This window comes from Lithobates pipiens, unplaced genomic scaffold (genome assembly GCF_037356315.1).
Source record: "Lithobates pipiens isolate NorthernLeopardFrog02 unplaced genomic scaffold, aLitPip1_a1.2 Scaffold_18, whole genome shotgun sequence".
Classification (NCBI taxonomy): Eukaryota; Metazoa; Chordata; class Amphibia; order Anura; family Ranidae; genus Lithobates; species Lithobates pipiens.
Genome location: NW_027507758.1, coordinates 447,491,906 through 447,510,673, shown reverse-complemented (window position 1 = coordinate 447,510,673; position 18,768 = coordinate 447,491,906). Strand labels below are relative to the sequence as shown.

Genomic DNA, 18,768 nt, shown 5'->3' with positions numbered 1-18,768 from the left:
AAATAAATAAAAAGGTTAACTGAACTAGGAAACAGTTTAAAGTATATGTAAAGTTATAGTTTTTTTTTTGTATTGAATAGAAACAGGATAAAACTCTGGTTATTTTTTCCACTCTGCATCTAACTGGGATCTCTAGATTTTTTAAAGCTATTAAAGTCAATATTGGCCAACAATTCTACTATACTGCCAACACTCAAACATGCAGGAAAAACATTTCTGGGAGTAAAATCACAATGTGTGATAGCATTAAAACCTACACAACTAAGTTATTATCTTTTTTAATTAAGAAGAAGCTAAATAAATATAAACTATAAAACTCGAAGTACACAGACACCACATGCTTGTGTGGTGTGTAATTATTTGTTAAAGGGAATTACATGGTTTGTTCTCAATCATAAGTTTAAGAATGCAGACCACTTTATAAGTAAGACACTACACATTTATACTCTGCATTCATGATCCAATGAATATGAAAAGATCACGTAGTCCTTTAAACATATATCTGAATGTGTTTAAGGCTGTGGCTGCATAAGTGAAAGGAAGCCCTTTATAGACTGCTAGAATGTAATGCATACATATAATCAGGTTGTTTATAATCATAAAAGCCCATTTACAAACATCCAAATTCCTTATCAGCTGGCATATTTACTTTCCTAACTTACCTGGTTGGATGTATTCACTGTAAATGGAAAAAAATCTTTCATAAATATTCGAGGCATATTATCCAAGAGAATGCCATAGAGGGGCAAGAATAAAACAGCTATTTGGGCCTGCTTTTCCTAACAAAAAAAGAAGAAAAATGGTATTACTAAATGTGTTCTATTTATTATTATGTTGTTTTACATTTTTACAATGAATGATTAAACAGAATAGCGGTTCATGCATATGTCATTGTAATGGTCTGTGACAAGGAAAGATCACATATCCACAGACAACATCCAGAAATAATTACCTTATCAGAGTATCTATTGTCAAACGAGTGTTTAGCCATAATGTTCTTTAGTGCTGTGAGGGCGAGGTGGCGGATATCCTGGTCTTCTTGTAATGCCAGACCAACCTCTCTGAGAAGTATGCCAATCAGAAAGTGCTTCCGGCAAAAGTCATCCGTCAAGGTGTACTCTGGCATGTCTTCATCAAAAAGTACAAAGAATACTTGTTTAATTGTTTATATCTATGAGGATAATAAGAGGAGCAAGGCACTTTATGCTGACTGGTATTACACTGATATTAATACCTGCCACTAAGCTTAAAGAGGAACTTTACCCCCTATGTGTTTTCTTTTTAATCTCCCCACTTACCCTTTTCATTGGGTTTAGCCTTAATAAACATACTCACATACTCAGCAAAACCAGCGTTGTTCTGCCATGACCTGCTGTTTTACTACGGCAAATCGGGTCCTGTGCCGCTATCTTACTTTCTCACTCCATTGACAACTGGTTATCTCTCTATGGTTCAGGCAGCTGGCTACCTGATGGCAGTCATTATGTTGAAACTGATGCCTCCTGGGATATGTGACATGCATATCCCAGAGCGCTTCAGGGTTGGAAGCAATGTGGCCTAGGTGAAAATGGAGGCAGGGAGTAGGCTGGAATGTTAAAAAAAGTAAAATCAGCTTTTTTGGATTGCAGATGGGGGGGGGGGGGGGTTGTAAGGATGAAAAATGTTATAGCGTGAAGGTCCACTTTAACTTTGGAGTGTGCAGAGGACAGCAGGAGCATATGTGCATATACTGCCATCATATGACCCCACTGAACATCCCAAGCAATGACATAAAAGTAAACATCTGTAGGCTTTCAAAATAAATATGCAGAAAGTAAGGTACTAAGCTTTTATAAAATAGGTACTTACCTAAAGCATGGTAAACTTTAGTAGAATCAGAAGGTGTAAGTGGATCTTCATTTGAATGATAAAAAGGAAACAATATAATCAGTGTTCATTTAAAAACAATTTATTGTTTAACACACACAGTTGTAATGGTGTATTTATTATCTGTATATGTTGACTAAGTTACCTGGGATGTCTGACGATCTTAGAGGTAAACAGAGCGGAACAAAATGCTCATGGCTGCAGACCTCCTGGAGAAATTCAAACTTGTACTGATGCAAAATCTGCAATGCAATAACACTGGATCACACTGGATAATAATGGCTTAATAACTGATTTTACATGCCTGGTGTAGTTCTATTTGCCTTATTTACTATTTGTCCTGCTTTTGTTCTATGACTGTAACTTTCCAGTGCAAACCCTAATCTGAATGGCCTGGCAACATGAAACAGTTGTTTTAAGCTAAAGGTCCTGCCTAAAACCAGGCACAAGTAACCTGTTGTAACCTTTTTTAACCTGGAAATCTTTCTATGGTTATTTTTCTTGACTTCTCTAATACTGTGGATGAGCCACACCTCCTATCTAGACCCCACTCACCTTCCTACTGTATAATGACTGGGATTTTACTGACTTCTGAGGTGCTGCATCAGACAAAAGTTAAAGGAGCTTGATTGTCCCGGGTTCAGTTTTATTAAAAGAAAAAGTACTCCTTGGGCATTAAAAACTCTCGTTAAATCACTTTATACTGGTAGGCCTAATGGCAGTAGTAGGACTCAGAATATCATATAAGATAATAGTGACTTAAAGGTGTATGCATTTATTTAACAGGACGGTGTGATTTAGTAATGCATATAGCTGTAACAGGTGATCTTTCTATCACAGCAATAAATTATTGAACAAAGCTCAAAGGCATATTTTAAATTGTGATACTGTGTAATTGTTCACACTTATTCTGGCAGATGAGAAATTTAGAATGGGGCAGACCAAAACCAATTTTATATATACAGTGGTGTGAAAAAGTGTTTGCCCCCTTCCTCATTTCCTGTTCCTTTGCATGTTTGTCACACTTAAGTGTTTCGGAACATCAAACCAATTTAAACAATAGTCAAGGACAACACAAGTAAACACAAAATGCAATTTGTAAATGAAGGTGTTTATTATTAAAGGTGAAAAAAAATCCAAACCATCATGGCCCTGTGTGAAAAAGTGATTGCCCCCTAAACCTAATAACTGGTTGGGCCACCCTTAGCAGCAACAACTGCAACCAAGCGTTTGCGATAACGTGCAATGAGGCTTTTACAGCGTCCTGGAGGAATTTTGGCCCACTCATCTTTGCAGAATTGTCCTAATTCAGTTACATTAGAGGGTTTTCGAGCATGAACGGCCTTTTTAAGGTCATACCACAACATCTCAATAGGCATCAGGTCAGGACTTTGGCTAGGCCACTCCAAAGTCTTCATTTTGTTTTTCTTCAGCCATTCGGTGGTGGACTTGCTGGTGTGTTTAGGATTATTGTCCTGCTGCAGAACCCAAGTTCGTTTCAGCTTGAGTACACGAACAGATGGTCGGACATTCTCCTTCAGGATCTCTTGGTAGACAGCAGAATTCATAGTTCCTTTTATCACGGCAAGTCTTCCAGGTCCTGAAGCAGCAAAACAGCCCCAGACCATCACACTACCACCACCATATTTTACTGTTGGTATAATGTTCTTTTTATGAAATGCAGTGTTCCTTCTACGCCAGATATACTTGGACACACACCTTCCAAAGAGTTCCACTTTTGTCTCATCGGTCCACAGAATGTTGTCCCAAAAGTCTTGGGGATCATCAAGATGTGTTGTGGAGAAATTGAGACGAGCTTTGATGTTCTTTTTGCTCAGCAGTGGTTTTCTCCTTGGAACTCTGCCATGCAGGCCATTTTCGCCCAGTCTTTTCCTGATGGTGGAGGTATGAACGCTGACCTTAACTGAGGCAAGTGAGGCCTGCAGTTCCTTGGACGTTGTTGTGGGGTCTTTTGTGACCTCTTGGATGAGTCGTCGCTGCGCTCTTGGGGTAATTTTGGGCGGCTGGCCACTCCTGGGAAGGTTCACCACTGTTCCATGTCTTCGCCATTTGTGGATAATGGCTCTCACTGTGGTTCGCTGGATTCCCAAAGCTTTGGAAATGGCTTTATAACCCTTTCCAGACTGATAGATCTCAATTACTTTCTTTCTCAATTGTTCCTGAATTTCTTTGGGTCTCGGCATGATGTGTAGCTTTTAAGGATCTTCTGGTGGACCTTACTGTGTCAAGCAGCTCCTATTTAAGTGATGCCTTGATTGTGAACAGGTGTGGCAATAATCAGGCCTGGGTGTGGCTAGAGAAATTGAACTCAGGTGTGGACAACCACAGTTATAGTATGTTTTAACAAGGGGGGCAATCACTTTTTCACACAGGGCCATGATGGTTTGGATTTTTTTTCACCTTTAATAATAAACACCTTCATTTACAAATTGCATTTTGTGTTTACTTGTGTTGTCCTTGACTATTGTTTAAATTGGTTTGATGTTCCGAAACACTTAAGTGTGACAAACATGCAAAGGAACAGGAAATGAGGAAGGGGGCAAACACTTTTTCACACCACTGTATATATATATATATAATATATATATATATATATATTAGGGCTGTTATTGATTAAAATTTTCATGTTCGAAGAATTGATTCTTTAACAATCTATTAATCTACTAATTTTGATTAATTATAATGCACATACAGATCAAACTACTTTTAGCTGATCTCCTTGCATTGCAACTCTGCATTAGTCAGTGGTAAGAGTCCAGTCCATTCACACAGGGGCAACATGACTTTGAGCGAGACTTTGGGAGGCAACTTGGACACGACTTGAGTATGAATCACAGCACGACTTGAGGCAACTTACAAGGCAACTTGAAGTTGCTTCCAGGACAGGGGACTTTACCAGTGGTCAATCACATAATAATCAGCTCTGTGGGAGGGAGGGGTTTGCCTTGAAAACTATTTTTAGTTCCTGGAAAGTTGCTTCAGTTAAGACAGGGGATCAGACTTGGAGGCAACTTCTATTGAAATCAATGGGTACAAGTTGCCTAGAAGTCAGATTGAAGTAGTACAGGAACCTTTTCTGAAGTCGGAGCGACTTCAGTAGTGTACATTAAGACGTCTCTCATCCACTTACATTGATTTTATCATGTTGCGCGACTTGAGGCAACTTGGGACGACTTCAAGTCGGATCCAAAGTTGCTCCTGTGTGAATGGACTCTTAATGTTGTATACACTATATACAATCACCGACACTAGTTAGTTTCCACAATCCATGACTTAACTTCAGAGTTCACACAAATACGTTTTAAATTCAAACTGTAGCATTGACTTAAGTAATTTTTTAAATTAAACTTTAAGAAAAACGTAGAAAGTTAGTTTAACTTCAATTATAAAACGTATCTAGTATATTGACTGTCAGTCACGTTATAGTAGGCAAGTAGGCATCACTTTAGCCAGTCACAACAACATACCAGAGTGTTTATTTTTTTACAACATTATTAAAATCGGAGGTTATCAAATTTTCCTACACTTAGCTCACTGAATGATCCCAGTTAACCACATCCATATTTACTATCACTGTCCAGGCTGCCTGGTGACATCGGAGAGGTGAGTACCGATCAAAAGAATTTTGATTGATAAAAAAAATGAACGATTAATCAAGGAATTCATCTTTAATTTTCCCAGCCCCAATATATATATATATATATATATATATATATCACATTCTAAAATGTTATATTAGAGTTATTCCTACCTTGCCATCTCCGGGGCTGAACATACTAATACAACTACTGACCATCTTGAATACAAAGCCACGATCCATAAATGTAAAACAGCACTGGAAGACAAAGGTTATTTTTATATCAGATACATTTATAAATCATTTGCTTTAAAACAGATTTTACATACAATGCTGACATAATTTTTTGTGGTAGATAACAATATCTTTAATTTCAGAATTTATGAGATAAGAAATTCAGATAATTTGTGGAAGTTTTAACATAATTCACATTAAAATCAGTCCATTCTGGCAACTATTTCTACATGGTCTTGGCTGACGAGACTTAAAATTGATAATGATAACCCTTGTAAAGTAGGAGAATACCTAATCTCGTCCCTGCCTATCCAGAAATGGGTAGAGAGAGGAGTGAACTTAGGGAATAAAGATGCTGCTGACACATATAAAACAGATAAAATAAGGCACTTCCACAAAAAGAACAATGTATGTCAAATAATGGTACCCCAACATATATTGAAATTCCTACTGAGCAGCCTTCCTAAGGTGCCTAAAGGCATCTCTTATTTTTAAACAGTGCAACCAGAGTCTTTTAGAAACAAAGTCCAGCTCGATGCCGAGATGAGAAAAGGAATGAATTCAAATATTTTCAATAACACAGTGGTTCCAGAAAATTAAGGTGATTAGTAGCTCTTCATCATGCACAGAGCATTGGGATAACTTCCAAAAAAACTTTCACAGATGGTACATGACCCCCCTGAGACTTAATTAGTTTTTACTTAATTTGAGTCTCTTTGCTCTGTTGGAGGAAGTGCAATAAGGTAGGCAACCTACCGCATATTCTATGGAGTTGTGATATTCTCCAGAATTACTGAGCAGAAGTTTCCCCCCTTGTCTCACACTTTACAGGAGTGCAGGTACCTATTATGCCAGCATTAGCACTACTTAGCATAGGAATGGAATCCTTTTCCCCCAATTCCAGAACTGTGGTAACACATGTACTGATTGCTGCTGGCTTGATGATTGCCAAGGAATGGAAATCCCCATACCCACCAAAAATAGAATCAGTTTTGTACCCAAAATAAGTACTCAATGTCTGATGGAAAAAATGTTAAAATTACAAACAATAACAGCCCCTATGGGATATAGAATTGGTAACAGCACTAAAATGGTAGTGTGCTTGTCACATCTGGTATCATTATGACTCTCCATACAGACACATTAGTACCTCTCCTTCAAGTCATAGCAGCTTTCACTGTCTTATGTACTAAGGAGGGAATTTACCAAAATGGGAGCACCTAGAATTTGGAGCAGCTGTGCATGGCAACCAATCAGCTATTATCTTCAGCTTGTTTGGGTAAGCACTGAAAATTAAAGGTAGAACATGATTGGTTGCCATGCACAGAGGCTCTATATTCATGAGTCTCAAGTTCTCATGAATTCCACCTCAATGTGCTTTGCCTAGCAGATCTCCTCCCAGTATCATATGACTACCATACACAACATCAACTAGCGTTTATGCAACTACACCTATCCTGGGCTTCATCAAAGCATTGAAGCAGGAGGCAGGTCAGTGTGGTGTCTTGGTACCTTGAGTTCCACTTTAACTTCTTCTTGACCTAATTTTCGATATACAAGTAAGTAATTTCTGAAAAACTGCCCACGAATCATAGTCTTTTCAGGTCTCAACAATGGGACATAGTAGGCAAAAAAAATAACCTAACAGGTCCTAACAATTGTCCTACTCCATCCAAAGTGAAAAAAAATGATTTGGCTCTAGATATACTGTAACACAACATGGGGGGGATTTGGAAAGCAGTTTCTTAGATTAATCTATTCATATAAACTCCACTAATCACCATATTATATGTCTCAATTAAAAAAAAAGAAAAACATTAAGGATGCTTAAAAATGTACATAAATGCAGGGCACTTCACATAGTCACCTTCAGAAAACAGGCAATGCTCAGGTTGGCCTTCTTTGTCTCCTCCAGAGCATCCTTGTACTTCCAAATTATATGGTCTGAAAAGCTCATCACAAGTGCTTCCAGCTCAGCATGGAAGGTTGTGGGGAACCTTTTAGTGCGATGAACCTAAAATAAGTAGAAAGTTTCAATCAGCATTAAATTGTTGCTCAGTCAATGAACATACCAACACACAAACACAAAATGCCATAACTGGTGTCTGAAGCGACTCTAAAACCAATTACATGTCAGAATGAAAAGGACAAGGTAATAATAATACAGAAGCTTTCAAAATAGTGACAGATGTTTTTTTCTGCTTAGAAAAAGGAAACTTGAACAACTTCAATTTCTATAGGGACTATGTTACAGTACATCCATTGGGTAATACTAAAAATGCATTTTATCATTTTACATAACTGTCACAAAGGAATGCATTTTTCATTTTCAATAGATTTTTATTGAAAAATTTTAAGTACAAAACATAGCGTAAAACAGTGGTCATCAACCCTGTCCTCAGGGCCTACTAACAGGCCAGGTTTTATGTATTACCTTGGGGAGATGCAGACTAGAATACTGCAATCACTCAGTAGCAAATTATATCACCTGTGATGTATTTCAGTTATCTTGCAAACCTGGCCTGTTAGTGAGCCCTGAGGACAGGGTTGATGACCACTGGTATAAAAGGACTGTTTGTAATTGCCGAGAAGGTGTTAGACAGTTAGAAAGTAGCTGCCGAAGATGTGATAACATCAAACAGTACAAGTAGGCTATTAATAAACAAAACTTGTAGCCTGCAAGTTATAGTAAGTATCAATGGGCCAGCTAACTTTATCGCAGACTTGTTTAACCTCCCTGGCGGTATGATTATTTCTGATTTTTGGTGCTGAAAGCGGTACAATTATTTTGCATGGAAATTTGGAGTTTTATATCATAGGCCTGTAATTCTTAGAAATAACTCACTTAAATCTGTCCAAACCAGAGTCTAGTAGACATCCCGAGTATAATAAAGTTTGAAAATTAATCATAAATTATAATATAATAAATAACTATAAATAATTATAACAAATAATAATATAATAATAATAAAAATTATTCAATAATGTAATCAAATCAAAAACACTGAAATTTGCTCAGTTGCAGAATTGTCGCTATCATTAGATTTCGTGTTTGATGATGAATTTCTCCACAAATCACTATCGCTCAATTCTGCAAGTGATTCTAATTTATTTATCGCTGTTTTCTAGCTGGTCTAAAACCACTTTTGACATAAAGGGACACTTTTTGGTTGCTATGGACAATCTTCAAATTCCAGGCAGAAAAAACAGTATTTATAATATAAAAGTGCATGCAGGCCACTGGACAGACCACTAGGGACATGTGGGACAAGGGGATGTGTATTTTTTTTATACAGTACTGTAATCTGTAAGATTACAGTGTACTGTATATGTACAGTGTTTTTACTTTTTTTAAATTTGGCGCAGTTCTCTGTCTCCGTGCGTTGCAACACTCGCAGGGAATGGAGCCCGCTGGAACTTGGCACTGTGTGAATCGAGTGAGGAGACACACAGCGGGGAGACATCGGAGGATCCAGGGGATAAGGCAAGTAACTTTCCCTGTATCCCGCGATGCAGCCCTGAGTCTGGCCTGAGGTTATCGCTAATGGTACTGGAATTCCACCCCGAGCCAGACTCGGGAATACCGCCAGGGGGGTTAACATTAAGCAGATCAAAACATCAAGTCTGAAAAAACAGCATGATCTGCAACAATTAAATAAGAAAGAAAAAAAGAGGAAAGAAGGATGTCCACAGTAGGAAGATGGGAGAGAGAGGTGGGGTGAGGGGGAGCAGTTACGTTGGTATGGGGGGGGCAGCCCGCACCGGGTGACACCCGCCAGAGGAGTGATACCGGGGCCACCGCTACACAGAGCACTATATTTCTTGCAGCAGAGTGGTTCGAGCAGGGCACCCAGCCGTGCAGGGGAGGCTGCCTGTATCACTCTCCAGTCAGACTAAGTTGTCATTTGAAGACCTCCAATATCTCTCGAGGCAGCCGGAGTTGGTGGGTGGAGCTGGAGGTGTGGCTGCCTCATCTACTCCTCCCACAGACTCTTTCACTATGGTTCATCCTGCAGCTGAAGGATAAAGAGGCGAGGACACAGCAGCCCCACCCGGGTGTCTTCATCTGCAGGCATGCTGTAACTTGCTGTGTAAGCTGTGAGTCCCAAACTGCCAATACACCACCCCAACCTGCCCTATACAATCCCAAATTGCCAATATACCACCCCAACCTGCCCTATACCAGCCCCAGCTGCCAATATACCACTCCAAACTGCCAATATACCACCCCAAATTGCCCTATACCATCCTAACCTGCCCTGTACCCTGCCAAACTGCCAATATACCACCCCAGCCTTCCCTATACCACCCCAATCTGCCCTATACCACCCCAGCCTGCCCTATACCACCCAAGCTGCCAATATACCACCCCAAACTGCCCTATACCACCCAAACTGTCCTATACCATCCCAAACTGCTAATATATCACCCAGCCTGCCCTATACCACCCCAAACTTCCCTATACCATCCCAACTTGCCCTATACCACCCGGCCTGCCCTATACCACCCCAAACTGTCCTATACAACCCCAAAATGTCCTATACCACCTCAACCTGCCCTATACCACCTCAACCTGCCCTATACCACCTTAAACGTGTGCTGTTGGCAGGGCACTGGGCAGCCTAGACAGGAGCGGGGTGGCACCATGTTTTACCTCACTAGGTGACACCAACCCTAGTGACGCCACTGGAGGGGAGTGATGCCCAAGACCAGCGTCCCAAAGCTGGGCTATTATAATGAAGTATAGCTCGCCGTGGACAGTGATGGATGGGCATATTGTATCCACGGGGTATTTGTTTTGCGTGTCCAGCAGGATACTGGTCATTAACCGCTGATCTGCTGATGAACTTCCTTGAAGGAATCAAGTTGTTTCTTCCAGGGTGTGGCAATAGTCTGTTCTGCTGCTAACAAAATGTAAGACATCAATTTAAATTGAGTTTTACTAGGTATATATATTTTTAAATTTATGAAAGGTTTCAGTAAATTACTTGTGACTATTTAGAATCCACCCACATTTTTTTTTGTATAGCAAATGTTAGCACAGTAAGCATGCTCAATGCTAATACATGTCTTGGTCACATTGCAATAAGCACTGCATGAGAATCCTGTCAAAATGCTGGGTTCAAGACGAACTGTAGGAGTTTGTGAACTAATAGTAATATTCCCACCAAAATTTAATGAGCTCATTATGCACTCCATGAACCTTTAAACTCTGGTCAGCTGGTTTTAGAAAGGCCAATAATATGGTCTTTTTTACATGCCAGCCTCCTCACTATAAAGCTACTGTCTGTGAAAATTGTCCTGTTACTTAATACCGTATACAGATTTAAGGTTTTCACAAGCATGTTATTTAAAGAATCTGTGTGTTTTCAATATTGCCCTCTAAGCCTCAAGTAAAGTATCTCTCCACTCTGTATGGTGTTTTAAAAAAAAGTCTTTACATTGATACATGTTGCCCATGGCAGTCTCCTGCTCTCCATGCCCCCTTTTCAGCAATAGCTTGCTTATTGGCCTTGAAAATTACCCTGCAGGGGTAGGGTTCACATTCACCCTGCATGCTTTCAGTCATTCCACAGCCCAGATCCCCTAAACTTCTCAGCCAGAGGTGCATGTTTTCTTTTAATTCAAATGTTTTTCATTAAAAAAAACCTTAAATGTTGAGCAAAAGAAATGCAACAAAGATTTACCACTGAAACACTGAAAATTGTCCTTACTTTACTTGAATGTGCAGCACATCTAGTAGGGCCAGTGTACGTGGTTGTTTTGAATCTTTATAACTATACCCATAAATGATGATGCGACAGGAAATATTATCTGAAAAGAACTAAGTCTGGTCTAGCCTAAGCCTGTCCACCTGTCTGTACCACCTGGTCCACTCTCCTCTAAGAGGTCATGTGGCTATGAGAGGCTTATTGAAAGATAATAAAAGGCCAACATTTGGAAGAGACAGGCACCAAGTAACTTTCATCTCTCTAAATTTAACATTGTCTGTAAGTAAACCAAGTGCTATGGATTGGCACCCAGCTGCAGTACAGCTGTTCATGGAGAACTCAGCACAAACGGGGGTAGGCAATCTTGCTTGGCTTAAAGTACGGCAAAGTAATAATGACCATGATGAAGAGCGCACACTGTTTGGCATGCACCTATTATACAGTGCCCCCGAAATTTTCCACATTTTATCCAACCAAAAACGTAAATGTATTTTATGTTTTTTTTTTCTGATAGACCAACACAAAGTGGAAAATAAATGTGAAGTAGAAGGAATATAATAAATGGCTTTCAATTTTTTTTACAAATAAATATCTGAAAAGTGTGGCATATATTTGTATTCAGCCCTATTTATTCTGATACCCCTAACTAAAATCAAGTGGAACCAAATGCCTTCAGCAGTCACCTAATAAGTAAATAGAGTCTACCTGTGTGTAATTTAATCTCGGTATAAATACAGCTGTTCTGTGAACCCCTCAGAGGTTTGTTAGAGAACCTTAGGGAATAAACAGCATTCTGAAGGCCAAGGAACACTACAGACAGGTCAGGAATAATGTTGTGGAGAGGTTTAAAGCAGGGTTAGGTTATAAAAAAAAAAATCTAAGCCTTGACCATCTCACAGAGCACTGTTCAATCCATCATCTGAAAATGGAAAGAGTATGGCACAGCTGCAAATCTATCAAGACATGGCTGTCCACCTAAACTGACAGGCCAGGGAAGGAGAACATTAATCAGAGAAGCAGCTAAGAGGTTCATAGTAACCATGGAGGAGCTGCATTGATCCTCAGCTCTGGTGGGAGAATCTGTCCTGAGCCACAAGAGGAAGAGTGGCAAGAAGAAAGCCATTGTTAAAAGAAAGCCATAAGAAGTCCAGTTTTCAGTTTGCGAGAAGCCATGTGGGGGACACAGCAAACATGTGGAAGAAGGTGCTATGAAAATTTAGCTTTTTGGCCTAAAAGAAAAATACTATGTGTGGCAGAAAACTAACACTGTACATAACCCTTAAAACACCTCCCCACCGTGAAACATGGTGGTGGCAGCATCATGTTGTGGGGATGATTTTCTTCAGCAGGGACAGGGAGGCTGGTCAGAGTTGATGGGAAGATGGATGGAGCAAAATACAGGGAAATCTTAGCCCTTGTACACATGGTCCCGTCGTAACGAAATAACGTCATCACGTTATGTACAATCGGATTTTCCGACAACTTTGTCCGACCGTGTGTATGCAACAGTTTCGGACAAAATCCGTCGCACAAAATCCAACGGATTTGGTTGTCAGAATGTCTGACCGTGTGTACAAGGGCTTAGAAGAAAACCTGTTAGAGTCTGCAAAAGACTTGAGACTGGGGTGGAGGTTCACCTTCCAGCAAGACAATGACCCTAAACATACAGCCAGAGCTACAATGGAATGGTTTAGATCAAAGCATATCCATGTGTTAGAACGGCCCAGTCTAAGTCCAGACTCAAATCAAATTGAGAAGTGGCAAGAATTGAAAATTACTGTTCACAGACACACTCCATCCAATTTGACAGAGCTTGAGATATTTTGCAAAGAAGAATTAGCAAACATTTTACTCTCCAGATGTGCAAAGCTGACAGAGACATCCCCAGATAGACTTGCAGCTGTAACTGCAGTGAGAGGTGGTTCTACAAACTATTGACCCAGGGGGCTGAATACAAATGCACACCACACTTTTCACATATTTATTTGTAAAAAATTTGGAAAACCATTTATCATTTTCTTTTCACTTCACAATTATGTGCCAATTTGTGTTGGTCTATCATATAAAATCCCAATAAAATACATTTGCGTTTTTGGTTGTAACATGAAAAATTGTGAAAAATTTCAAGGGGTGTGAATAATCTTTCACGGTACTGTACATAAGAGACCGAAACTAACACGCAAACTGGAAGACATTAAGAGTTTACAAATGGTTGACATTTTCAACTGGCAGTTTGATCGAGGAAACTGCTGCTTGTGGAGCCAAAGGGATTGACTTACTAAAAGAGTGGAAACTGTTCACATTGTAAAGTGACTGTTTAGTAATGTGAAATGTTTTCAAAGTGTTGTCCACTTTGAATATTTTTGCTAACATATGATTGGGTCCATTTTATTCACTAAGCTTGATTAAATGAACAGTCTATGTGCATTTAGTAAATTAACCCTTATGGGTGGGACTTCAGCTTATGTCAGGGCAAAAAAAAAAAAAACAATATATATGCCATATTTTTCTGCAACACAAGCATATTTCCCCAGGTTTTCTACCTTTAAAGACCCTGCAAGTGCAGAAAAATATCTGTTGATCTGGCAGAAATGAACTCAGCTTTTGATTCCTATTGTGGGATGAAAACATACAGCTTTTTTGTGGACTGAATGTAGTCAGCCCTGCCCAGTGTATTTTACTAAACTACTCAATGACTCCCACTCTCAGATCTTTACAACATTGATACCAATTAATTTGTAGTTAAAAACTAGATATAAGAACAGAGAGTATCTTTAACCGCTTCCGGACCAGCCGCTGCAGTTTTACTGCAGCAGGTTGGCTCCCCTGCGCAAAACCACGTAAGTGTACATGGGCTTGTGGGGTCCGGACAGCAGGCTGCACAGGGGGGTGTCGATGATCATGCCCCCAGTCGTGATGACCGCTGGCCACAAGCGATCGTGAGCTGGAGACACAGAACAGGGACGAGTGTGTGTAAACACACACTTCTGTGTTCTGTTCTGACAGGAGTGACAGATCATGTGTTCCTATTAGCTAGGAACCACGATCTGTCACTTCCTGTAGTTAGTCCCTCCCCCTTCAGTTAGAATCACCTCCCAGGGAACACAGTACACCCCTTCACCAGCCCCTAGTGTTAACTCCTTCACTGCCAGTGACATTTTTACAGTAATCGATGCATTTTTAATTGCACCGAATGCTGTATTAACGCCAATGGTTCCAAAAATGTGTCAAAATTGTCCGATGTGTCCGCCATAATGTTGCAGTCACAATAAAAATCGCAGCTTGCCACCATTACTAGAAAAAAAAATTATAAAAATGCTATAAGGCTATCCCCTATTTTGCAGACGCTGTAACTTTTGCGGAAACCAATCAATATACGCTTATTGCTAATTCTTTTTTACCAAAAATATGTAGAAGAATACGTATCGGCCTAAACTGAGGGAAAAAAAAGTTTTTATATATTTTTGGGGGATATTTATTATAGCAAAAAGTAAAAAATAATGTGTTTTTTTCAAAATTGGCACACATTTTTTGTTTATAGCGCAAAAAATAAAAACCGTAGAGGCTATCAAATACTACCAAAAGAAAGCTCTATTTGTGAGGAAAAAAAGGACATGAATTTTGTTTGGGTACAAACAGAGGAAGAAAAATGTTTTTATATAATTTTGGGGGATATTTATTATAGCAAAAAGTAAAATATAATGCGTTTTTTTCAAAATTGTCACTGTTTTTTTGTTTATAGCGCAAAAAATAAAAACAGTAGAGGCGATCAAATACCACCAAAAGAAAGCTCTATTTATGAGGAAAAAAAGGACATCAATTTTGTTTGGGTACAACATCGCACAAACTGCGCAATTGTCAGTTAATGTGACGGAGTGCCGAATCGCAAAAAGTGCTCTGGTCAGGAAGGGGGTAGAATCTTCCAGAGCTGAAGTGGTTAAAACAGAATAAAAGAACGTTGGGATTCTATCAGCATTTTTATCACCCACTCACATATCATTGTCTCCAGTTGATATTAACCACAGATAAATATGCTTACCTAAAATTAGTCTGGCTAATTTTAGGCCCAGAAGTTTAATTCACATCCCAGAAGATGACAAATAGGGACTTCCTTGCCTTCAAATACTTTATTTAGATATGTACCTCATTCTTAAATTACCTTGAGTGTTTATCCTTTACATTTTTTTCTATATGCTCTCTGATTCCAGTGTGATGTAACATACACATTAAACAGATCATTTTCAGATTTCCTTATGTGTATTGCCTGTCTTCTGAAACTTTTGTGAGCTGCGTTATAAAAGAGTGGAAGTTCAAATTAGGTCAGGCCATTGTATTCTCAAGTCCAGTGGGTTCTGTTCTGTATAGATTACTACTGTATGCAGTACACTCTGAATAAAAATGATGCATAGTCCTACAGCGTGAACCCATTTGGGGTAGGCTGGATTGGGCCATCAAGATTTGAACGAAGCCTATTTTATATGCCTTTACAATGTTTTTTTCATTACAATGATATGTACCATTTGTAACAATCTTAATTGTTATGTTCTCTTTTGCAGATTCCAACAAATGCAGAAAACTAAAGGATTGTGAAACGGTGTAAACAAAGGAACGCAAAACAGAAAAGAAAATGATCACCAAATCTGTACCAAAAATGAAGGTTGTGAAGAAAATGAAAAAAACAAAAACAAATTTCCACCCTGTATTTACCTGCATCATGTCTTTATCGTGGAGGTGCTGCGCCATGGATTTGATAATTATGTCAAATAAAAACTGGGAATGCTGTCAGAGGAATACAAAGCAGCTGTTATTCCTGGCACAATCATTCTTCATTTCAGAAACAATGCTTCCAGCAAATTGCATATAGACTGCTGTATACCAACACATGTTGACGATAAATATGGCAGGATTAACTGCTAACGCTGAACTGTAAATTATTTTAATGCATTTTTAAAAGTGGTTTTAACTTCTTGACTGTAATGGATAAAATCCACATACGGTCGAAAATAGAAAGTGTTGAATATAATCCTTAATTCATAAAGATGATAAAGGTCTTTTTAGGACACTTTAAAAGCCCTTGGCCTCTTAAAGATATGGCACATCTTCACTGCATTAACTGGTAATACAAAAAAAACGCTGCCTGTTTTCATAACAAGATTAGCACACATTGATCTCAGGCTCACAGGAAGGAAGCTGCAACCCATAATACAATTATTATTTTTTTTAATCTGGAAGCAAATCGTAAATATTAAATAACCTCCAGACACTATCCTGCAAAGTGAAAGGCAAGAGTTTACCAATGATTTTTTTCACTTTGCTCTGATTGCCACTAAGTCTGATCATCACACTGTATTGAATGAATGAATGAATGAAATATTTGTATAGTGCACAATGCAAACTGAATCGCCTCTAGGCGCTGTGGCGAGCTTTGATCATCTGCTAAAAGAGGAAGGTCTTACTTGACATGAACACATAAGCTGTGCAGGAACTGCTCCAATGCAAAATGCTTACCTTCAGCACAAGCTTAATTGTATTTAGATCATTGCATTTTAATAGGCTTGTAATTCCTTTGCAAAGTTCCTCATGAACGGTCCGATCTTCATATGACTGAGTTTTAAACACATACTAAACAAGAAAAAAATGATGGATGTTTAGCACATGGGTAGCATCATTTTTGTAACATGTATATTTGCTGTATATTTACAGTATATATAAAATACAGTATATGATATGTTTTAAATGGATGTCTCTACAAAAAAAAAAAAAAACACAGTACATCGTCAATACAGGTATACCCCATTTTTAAGTACACAATGGGGTTTATTTACTAAAGCTGTAAAGTGCAAAATCAGGCTCACTTCTGCATAGAAACCAATGAGCTTCTAACTCCAGCTTGTTCAATTAAGCTTTGGTAATAAAACCTGGAAGCTCATTGGTTTCTATGCAGAAGTGAGCCTGATTTTGCACTTTCCAGCTTTAGTAAATAAACCCCATTGTGTACTTAAAAGTTGGGTATGCCTGTACATAGTTACATGGTTACATAAGTGAAACTCTGGATAGCCGCACACTGGAAAAACACTTAACATCCCATCTTTAATTGAAACAACTTGGGTCACATCAAAACAAGATCAAATAATCCACAGCAAAAGAATAAAGGAATGCTGACGTGTTTCGCACCGTGATCAGTGCTTACTCATAGCTCATAGTTACATAGTTAGTCAGGTTGAAAAAAGACACAAGTCCATCTAGTTCAACCACAAAAAAAAAAAAAAAAAAAAAAAAAAAAAAAAAAACATCATGCCCTTTTTTTTTTCTTTAATGCTGCAAGTATAGACAACTAGCCATTGGTCCTGCCAGAAATCTAGCCTGCTTCTGATGCTGATGTTCTGTAGTGAGCTAACAACACTGCCTCTTCTGCACTGAAATCCCTAAAAGTGTTCAAACCCACTTAAAGAGGTACTCCCTTCCATGCGGCCCCCTCCCCCTTACCTGTTATTCAGAGTTGTCCTCAATTCAAATACTCGCCTACCAATTGTATCTGGCGTTGTTCTGCTGTGATCTGCTGCACCACTGCCAAACACCTTGTTCCGCGTCATCATCTTTGTACCTGATATCATCGGCTGCTGGTTGCCTCCTATGGTTCAGACAGCCACCCCCTGATGATGTGCACTAGGCCACTCTCCTCCCACTGCTGTGAACAGAAAGTGAAGCATCCTGGGATATGTGATGTACACATCCTAGGAGACTTCAGGGCAGTGGAGATATCATTCTCACCTAGGTGAGAAGAGCAATGGAGTAGCGAGGCATACAAAAAAAATAAGAGAAAACAAAGTGCATATTCTCCATTCTTTTTATAATTTAACTGTACTACGTTTTTGCTTATTGCCACCTTAAAACGATTGTAAAGGTAAAATAAATAATAATAAAAAAAACAACAAACATGTCTATACTTTCCTGCGCTGTGCAATATACTTTCCTCTTCTTGGGTCCCCCCGGTGGCACTCCTGGCACCTCCTCTCCGTCCAGTGCCCCCATGGGACAGCTGCATCCCATGGGGGGCACTTGTGCGTGCTCACTCCCTAGCCCCACTGCTGCGCCCATTGACACAGAGAGCAGGACTCTGACCCAGCCCCCGCATCACTTGCTTTGATTGACACCAACGGGAGCCAATGGCCAGTGAGACCCAGAAGGGAGGGGAGAGATAAGCTGCAGATGTGCACAGTGCTGGATCAAATGACGGCTCAGGTAAGTAAAAGATGGGGGGGAGGTGTTGGGGGGGATGCTGCTGCCTAAGCATTTGTTACCTTAATGCAAAGAATGCATTAAGTTAAAACATTTTTGGGCTTAGAACCACTTTAATGT

General features: G+C 39.3%; 1 protein-coding gene across 6 annotated transcripts in view; it reads right to left on the bottom strand.

The window, feature by feature from the left end:
• Positions 1 to 18,768, bottom strand: part of DOCK10 (dedicator of cytokinesis 10) — a 412,410-nt gene that overhangs the window by 112,784 nt on the left and 280,858 nt on the right. For all 6 annotated transcript variants that reach the window (XM_077488206.1, XM_077488203.1, XM_077488204.1 and 3 more), the window contains exons 26-33: positions 16,918 to 17,031; positions 16,117 to 16,188; positions 7,566 to 7,712; positions 5,639 to 5,722; positions 2,012 to 2,108; positions 1,849 to 1,893; positions 953 to 1,128; positions 663 to 779 (exon numbers count right to left, since the gene is read on the bottom strand). In XM_077488206.1, the coding sequence (XP_077344332.1) occupies positions 663 to 779; positions 953 to 1,128; positions 1,849 to 1,893; positions 2,012 to 2,108; positions 5,639 to 5,722; positions 7,566 to 7,712; positions 16,117 to 16,188; positions 16,918 to 17,031 (852 nt within the window). The remainder of the gene's footprint in view (positions 1 to 662; positions 780 to 952; positions 1,129 to 1,848; positions 1,894 to 2,011; positions 2,109 to 5,638; positions 5,723 to 7,565; positions 7,713 to 16,116; positions 16,189 to 16,917; positions 17,032 to 18,768) is intronic.